The sequence below is a fragment of the Leptonychotes weddellii genome, chromosome 1 (assembly GCF_054177405.1).
Source record: "Leptonychotes weddellii isolate Sample4059 chromosome 1, ASM5417740v2, whole genome shotgun sequence".
Classification (NCBI taxonomy): domain Eukaryota; kingdom Metazoa; phylum Chordata; class Mammalia; order Carnivora; family Phocidae; genus Leptonychotes; species Leptonychotes weddellii.
The window spans coordinates 123,340,045-123,348,922 of NC_138369.1; the positions used below are offsets into that span (position 1 = coordinate 123,340,045).

Below are 8,878 nucleotides of genomic sequence, written 5' to 3' on the forward strand. Positions count from 1 at the left end.
TTTTTTAAAGATTTTATTTATTTATTTGAGACAGAGAGAATGAGATACAGAGAGCATGAGAGGGAGGAGGGTCAGAGGGAGAAGCAGACTCCCTGCCGAGCAGGGAGCCCGATGCGGGACTCGATCCCGGGACTCCAGGATCATGACCTGAGCCGAAGGCAGTCGCTTAACCAACTGAGCCACCCAGGCGCCCAGTATTGTCTCATTTTTATAAAAAAAGAAATAGTAACTATAAATAAATACAGAAACATTTACATATGCATCTGAAAAAGTTTAGAAGCCCAGTCACCAAAATTTAAAATAGGTAGATTTATTTACAGGAGATAGGATGGGTTATGTATATATCTTTCAGTTTTTATAATTTAAACTTCTGTATTGTTGGAATAGTTTTACAGACTGCATTTCCTATAATCAGGAAACAAATAAAGGAAAAAATCAGCTTTACCTGCAATGGCTTCATAGAGACCAGCTTTGTACCCTAAGTACTCATACTCTTCAAATCTATGAGGCCCCTCACACAGGGCTCTGCACTCTGTATCTTCACTGAAATATTCTCTGAGAGCTTGCTCAAAGTACTCGATAGCAAGCTCAAAGTCATCAGCCTCATAATGTTTAACTCCTGCACTGTAACTCTCCTGCAAAGAAGCAGAAAAAAAGAATATATATATATATATATATACATATGTATTTATTTTTTCCAAAGAGCACCTCTGGGGCACGTGAATAGCAGGATTCAGGCAGACTCAGGATCATTTGGGCAGGGGGGCTCTGGGCTCTTGTGTTGTAGAAGAATAATGAAGGGTTTTACTGGGAGATAAAAAGTAACTTCCCTGGCTTCAGGGAATTATAAATAAGAACAGAGTTACCAAGCAAGCTGAATGCTGTGGCACCACTCAATTTCATATTCTTCCTGAACACAAACATGCAAGACAATATTTGCTAACCCCATCTGAATATAGGTATGGGCATGCGACAAAGCCCAGGTAGATTGATGTGGGTGGCCATGACACATCCATTTTCCAGTCCTGGCCCACTTTAATAATAATAATAATAATAATAATAATAATAATAATAATAAGGCTTCTATTGAAAATCTTCTCTTATCCTGTTCTTCAATCATCTTGGAAGTCACATGTCGAGAATGGGGACATCTCCAATTGGAAAAAAAAAAAAAAAAAAGCCCTTCCAACTTATTGTGATTTCAAGTAAGCTTTCATTTAAGTGAAAAATTATGTAGGTTTAAAATACCAGAATTTGGAAAGTACAGGTCCAATGGAAAAACGATGGACTGGGATTTGTGAAACCGCAGTGTGACCTGAGCAATTCATACTGGCTTCAACTCCCATGTGTAAAAATTAAAGGGTTGGAGGTAGCGTTGAGGTTCGGAGGGGGTGACAGATGTTTATATCATGTTCTCCTTTTCACCATATCATACTGCTTTTCTAAGGGTATTTTCACCTTCTCTCAATTTTTTCAACCCTGATACTGACAATATTTCATCTGAGAACTCTGAAAGCATACAACTGTTCCTGTATTAGAAATCAAGAATCAACCTAAGACACCCATTCACAGGAATCTGCTTTGAGTCCAGTGAAACTTAGAAACACCTAGCTCCTTCCGGTTAGGGCAAGGAAGGGTCCCCAGCGCTCACCAGATGCGGCTTGGCTTCTAGATCTACCAAGTGGAGTGTTTCAACACCAGCCATCGTTCTGTAATTCTCGATGTTCTGCTGCATTTCCATGTGCTCGGGGTTGGCCATGAAAAATGTGTGGGCTGCTTCCACTGCCTTTTCCAGCTGGTTAAGCTAGGGAGAAAAAAAGACCAAATGAAGGCAAACATTTCTAACCTGCCTCGGAACTAGTCCAAGGGCTGATGGCTATAGTGGCAGGGCCAGCTTCCAGCTTACATTCACTATGCGCAATCTCTATACTCTAAAGTGGGAGGTTAATAAACAGGGCTCCTAAAATGGTATGTGGATATTCAGGTTTTGGTGAAAATAGCTACATGTACTCTATTCTTTTTTTTGAGCCATCTACATTTCTGGGAAATTGAATCTTTCCGCTTCTGTTTGTTTCATGATTGACCAAAATATAAAGCTGTGCCACCTCTAATTCATATTTTTGACATTTCTTTTATTTTCTCTTTTCTCTTTGTTCCTTTTGCCTTTGATCCTGACAATGGCAGTATAAACAAAGCTATGCCTTTCCAAAGGACAGGAATGAGCCTACCTCCCACTCCATCACATTTATAAGGTTTTAGAATGTGAAGAATACAAAACTAAAAGGAGTAAACTGTTCCAATGCATAAGAAATGCTGAATACAACACACAAAATGCTTCACCACACTCCTTTGATTGAAATGTTTGATTCCAGACTTACAACGTTGATGCTCATTAATACAAAAGGAAGAATTTTTAATAACCACTACATAGACACTACAAAATCTTCTCCTAAACCACACAATACACTGTTCTCTGTGTAATGCAATGATGCATTTTTTAAAATAAAATAGAATTAAATTTTTTGTATTCTTCACAGTCTAAAGCCTGATAAATGTGGTGCTGAATACAGTGCATAAAATGCTTTACCACACTCCTTTGATTGAAATGTTTGATTCCAGACTTACAACGTTGATGCTCATTAATACAAAAGGAAGAAATTTTAATAACCACTACACAGACCCTACAAAATCTTTTCCTAAACCACACAATACACTGTTCTCTGTGTAATGCAATGATGCATTTTTTAACAAAACAGAATTAAATTTATTAGATTTAAGACATTGTGCTCTGTGCTTTAGACATAGAGAATGTTTATAGACAGATCTGTTTGCCCCATATCAGAAAAGTGAATATTCATATTAATAATCTTTTTCATGGTAAAATCCAAATTACGTTTGATCTATTTTGGAGTATGAAGACATGAAAACCCATCGTTATTAAAAAGTAAACATAAAATCATGGAACAGCATATCAGATTCAACAGAGTCTGTTTTTGACAGTCTCGCCACTCAGGTTATTAGTAAGAAATAGAAGTACTGAGTTCCCAAGTCCCCAGTTACCGCTATTTGGTGGTTTTATACATAATCTTAGCCCTCACCACAGAAAACAAAAACTGCTCTATTTTAAGACCTGAGATCCTTAACTTTCTCTAATAATAGTAAAACCTTCCCTTTTCCCCTTGAATTTGCATACTCTTAGCTACTGGTCTTCCTTCCATTAAATCTTGCCTTGTCAGCTTTCCCTGCCATTTTTACCTAGGTCCTCAATTCTGTGCTCCCAGAATGATTGTGGCTGGCAAAATCACTAATTTTGGATGTGGTTTCTTTCTTAATTTACATTTTCTCAACTTCTCACTCACTAAATATGAATTGTATGGACATCTACACAGTGATGAGTATATAGGTATAGAAGAAAAACAATAGGTTCTAAACTAGGTGTGTGTCTACACTTAATGATCAAGTAAACCTGAAAAAAGTCATTTAAACATTTATGGCTCAGTTCTCCTTTAAGAAAAAAAATGTTCATAAAAACCCCATACTACCATCTACTGCATAGGATTTCAGAAGGATTTAATTAGGTAAAATATACAACTGTGCTTCAGAAATCACTAAAATCCTTAAAAAATAAACAATGGAATACAAAAGAATACAATTTATAAATGATCTATCCATTTCAAAGATGTAAATAACGATAGTATAAGATGAATGGATAATGAAGATGTGGTGTGTATATATATATATATATATATATATATATACACAATGGAATATTACTCAGCCATCAAAAGGAATGAAATCTTGCCATTTACAATGATGTGGATGGAACTAGAGGGTATTATGTAAGTGAAATAAGTCAGTCAGAGAAAGCCAAATACCATATGATTTCACTCATGTGGAATTTAAGAAACAAAACAGATGAACATAGGGGAAGGGAAAGAAAAAATAAAGTAAGATGAAAATTGAGAGGGAGGCAAACCACAAGAGACACTGAACTCTAGGAAAAAACTGAGGGTTGCTGGAGGAGAAGTGGGTGGGGGATGGGGTAACTTGGTGATGAGTATTAAAGAGGGCACTTGATGTAATGAGCACTGAGTGTTATATGCAATTGATGAATCACAAATTCTACCTCTGAAACTAATTTAAAAAAAAAAGGAAAAAAATGATGATGGTATAATCTATAACTCCCCTGGACACATAATTTATGAGGACATAGTAAGGTCTTCGTGGTTGGTGGAAACTGTCTTTAGTTAAGAGTAGAACTATAAATTTTGAACAAAACAGATTAACACTGATACACTCTGGTTCTATAGCACAAGCCACTAAAATTGATAGAACATATTTATGTTTTTCACTTTCTTACCTTCATCTTTTGCTCAGGCTGTTCCACTGATCGAGAGAGCCTCTGTCCTTTGGTCTTTTCTTGTTGAAACCTAACATATCCCATAAAGCCAAGCCTAAATGCTGCCACTCTAAGAGATCCTTTCTCAGCATGATAGCAACATTCAAGTACAGCAATACCATCGTATCCCTATTCCTCTATGAGCACTTATCATACTCTGCTGTGCATTGTACTTCCCTGAGTATATTTGTTTTTTCTAGGAGAGCTCTATGAGAATAGGGACCAGATGACTTCTTTTTGTCTCTTTGTTTTCCACCTACTTTACATATAGATGATGTCTATGATATGTCTGAAAAAAGAGGAAAAAAGAACTTTTTTTTAAAGAATTTTTTATTTATTCATTTGAGACAGAGAGATACAGAGAGAGAGAGAGTAGGAGCAGTGGGGAGAGGTGGAGGGAGAGGGAGAAGCAGACTCCCCACTGAGCAGGGAGCCTGATGCGGAGCTCAATCCCAGGACCTGGAGATCATGACCTGAGCCGAAGGCAGACGCTTAACGACTGAGCCACCCAGGCGCCCCAGAAAAAAGAACTTCTAACAAGTAAATCTTTTGCACACAAATCAAAAAGTGTATTACATGTGAGTGTGCTTCATAAGCTCTAGTGGACTTAAAGGATAGTCAGTTTACTAACAACATCTCCAAAGTCACCATTCACAGAGAGCTTCCAATACTGATTATCAACGAAGACTATGTTTCAATAACTCTTGAAAACTGTCAACCCCCACTGACAAGTTGACAAGGTTCCTTTTCTTAAATTTTACCACAGTTGTTGGGTTTTTGTTTTTGTTTTTTGTTTTTTGTTTTTTTGCATATTTGATGTTTTCCCCATTTATTTTTCTTTTTGTTTTCTCCATTTATAACCCAGTATTGAGCATCCTATCATCTTCCCCAATATAAATAATAAAAAGATTCCATGACTTAAAAGTTAAACCATAAAACTTATTCATGAACTGGTCATGGCTTTTAAATCACTGTGAGCCAGTTTAGGAAACTAGAATTGGCTGTCAAAGTTGATAAAACAAGCCATTTTTTTTAACTGCGATCTTGATATCTTTGTACTCTATTTTAGAAATCAGATAGACACATCTGAAGTGATAGGAAAAGTCCAGGTGAACATGTGTATGCTGCATATAATGCCATATTTTGGGATGGAGATTATTATAAGGCCTTGTAAGTACTAGTTTTCAGCAAAGGAAGGATCTACCCACCACTTCATTGAAAAGCATTTCAAAAGGACACATTGACTATTTAGAAACCACCAGTAGCTATCCATTGACCACAAAAGAGATTCCAGAAATTATGTACTATGACATTCACAGCCTCCAGGATTTGGCCTCAACTCACTTTCTAGCAGAACTCCCTCATCTCTGCCATTATGCAAACTCTTCCCAGAAAGGTTCTAGAAGAACGTCTCTTTCTTTTTTAAGATTTTATTTATTTGAGAAAGAGGGAGAGAGCTCGAGCACTGGGGGGTAGGGGGAGGGGAGTGGAGGGAGAGGGACAAACGACTCCATGCTGAGCAGGGAGCCAGATGCAGGGTTGGATCCCATGACCCTGAGATCATGACCTGAGCCAAAATCAAGAGTCAGATACTTAACCGATGGAGCCACCCATGCACTCCTAGAAGAACTTCTAGATGTTTTATAATTTACCACCTTCCTGTTCAAGAAAATACACATTAGGCCCAGTGCTCCAGTCATACCCAAATTCTTCATTTCACTCATTCACTTATTCAGCAAATATTTATTTTGTCCTGAATTGGTGCCACACACTGTGATAGTTGATAAGAATACCTACATGGCGAAAGCAAAGACCCTGCTTTCTAGATCCTTACAACCTCATCGAAGGGACAAGTCTAAAGTAAGTAAATCATTAATTAAATTAATTTCAGATTGTGCTGAATGCTATAAAGAAATAAATGAACTAACAACACTATAAGAGCTGACTGGGGTGGGAATGGAAACAGGACTCTATTAGGTAAATTAGTCAGAGAAGGTCCCTCGGCTATGGTATTTTTCAGCTGAGACCTAAATATTGAGAAGCCAGTCATGAGCAGAATGGGAGGGAGAACATTCCAGCCAAAAGAAAGTCAAGTGAAAGGGCCCTTCCTGGCAAAAGACAGTCAAGTGGAAAAAGTCTTGACATGTTTTAAAGAAGAGCAGGACTAAAGAGAGATATTTGAAGAGCTGGAGAAAGACCAACCACTCGTAGGCTATGGTAGAGTTTCTTCTAAGTGCAAGAGGAAACGTTTAAAGAATTTTAAACAGTATCTGATACACATTTTAAAATGACAGTTCAGGGCCGCCTGGGTGGCTCAGTCGGTTAAGCATTCAACACTTGATTTCAGCTTAGTTCCTAGTCTTGGGGTCGTGGGATTGGCCTGTGTGTCGGAGCCTGCGTGGGATTCTGTCTCTCCTTCTCCCTCTGGCCCTCCCCCCACTTGCATGTGCTCTCTTTCTAACATAAAATAAAATAAATAAATCTTTAAAATAAATAAATAGGGTTAAGCGTCTGCCTTCAACTCAGGTCATGATCTCCGTGTCCTGGGATCAAGTCCCACATTGGGCTCTGGGCTCAGCAGGGAGTCTTCTTCTCCCTCTGTCCTTCCCCTGCTCTTTCTCTCTCCCTCAAATAAAATATTAAAATAAATAAATAAATAAATAAATAAAATGACCATTCAGACTGCTATGTGGAGAACAGATCTTTATTAGCAGGCAAGAGAGCATGGCAGTAACTCAGATGAGAGATAATGCTTTTACTTTCAAAATAAAAACAGGACAAGCATGGGTCAGTTCCCTGCCTTTCCCGCCCCCCTCTTCCATTCCTTTCTCTTTCTCCCCATTTTGCCTATTCTTGCTATAATGATGTTTCTCAGTTCAAACACATAGTACACAAGAAAACAGTTCTAAAATTTCCAAACATAGTTTAAGGAAAATATGCAAGTTCCCTGTCTTCTGAAATAAGAGAAATATGAAGCTCAAATATTCTGAATATGAAATGTAGGACAGCTTATAAGACATATGCAAGAAAGCAGATTCTAAAGCACATTTAAAAATATAAAGAACACTGCACTCTGAGACAGAATATTTAGGATCACTTTCTAGCTTCTGAAGTCATTTTATATAATCAAGGTAAGACATCAAGCCCAAAATAAGTAATTTCCATTCTCTTCTACTCAAACATCCACATTTTCAATAAAGAAGGGAATTCTCTTTCTGCTTTCACCACCCTAACTTACAGAATTCATCCAACATCATGCATTACATTTTGATGAAGTGCTGTATTTTTTTACCTTGGCTCTTTACTTAAATTTTACAATATAGCAACTTCAGAGAATTTTTAACCCCATATGAGGTCTCTTACCGACTGAAAAGCAAGTAAGTAAACACTAAAGACATCCTGTTTCTAGGCCACAGCAGAATTTTTAAGTTTTAGTTAGCAGCATAAACACACTAGCTCGAGGAAAAGGAAGTCACTAGATTATAGCATGTACATCAGGCTAAACACTGAAAATTCATGGGCTAAAAACTAAATGTTCTTTTATGGAGCAGAAAGGATTTTTGTCTTTTGGTGATTTGTTTGTTTGTTTGTTCAATACATTAAAGAATTCACCCAGGGATGCCTGGGTGGCTCAGTTGGTTAAGTGTCTGCCTTCAGCTCAGGTCATGATCCCAGGGTCCTTGGATTGAGTCCCACATCAGGTTCCCTGCTAAGTGGGGAGCCTGCTTCTCCCTCTGCTTGTCGCTCCCCCTGCTTGTGCACACTCTCTCTCGCTCTCTGTCGCTCTCTCTAATAAATAAAATAAAATCTTTAAAAAAAGATCTATTAAGTTTTGAAGCAAAATTTGAAAGCAATGTTTAAACTACTGGATTAAACTAAATCCTATGAATTACAGTGCTTCAAATGTAAAGACCGGGCTGTTAATGAGAATTCAATTTTATTTTAGAAAATTCCTACACATTTCCATATAATGTAGTCAGATTTTGAGAGAGTCAAAAAACAGCTATATGACAGCAATGTCCACAATAACCAAACTGTGGAAAGAGCCAAGATGTCCAACGACATGAATGGATAAAGAAGATGTGGTATATATACAATGGAATATTATGCAGCCATCAAAAGGAATGAGATCTTGCCATTTGCAACGACATGGATGGAACTGGAGGGTGTTATGCTGAGCGAAGTAAGTCAATCAGAGAAAGACATGTATCATATGACCTCACTGATATGAGGAATTCTTTTTTTTTTTTAAGATTTTATTTATTTATTTGACAGAGAGAGACACAGTGAGAGAGGGAACATAAGCAGGGGGAGTGGGAGAGGGAGAAGGAGGCTTCCCGCTGAGCAGGGAGCCAGATGCGGGGCTTGAACCCAGGACTCTGGGATCATGACCTGAGCCGAAGGCAGACGCTTAACAACTGAGCCACCCAGGCACCCCGATATGAGGAATTTTTAATTTCAGGAAATAAACTGGGGGTT

At 37.9% G+C, this 8,878-nt stretch overlaps 1 protein-coding gene across 1 annotated transcript in view; it reads right to left on the minus strand.

Moving 5' to 3' along the window:
* The window catches only part of P3H2 (prolyl 3-hydroxylase 2), a 153,468-nt gene that overhangs the window by 31,208 nt on the left and 113,382 nt on the right, over positions 1 to 8,878 (minus strand). The window contains exons 2-3 of the mRNA XM_006740246.3: positions 1,652 to 1,804; positions 446 to 635 (exon numbers count right to left, since the gene is read on the minus strand). Of these exons, the coding sequence (XP_006740309.3) occupies positions 446 to 635; positions 1,652 to 1,804 (343 nt within the window). The remainder of the gene's footprint in view (positions 1 to 445; positions 636 to 1,651; positions 1,805 to 8,878) is intronic.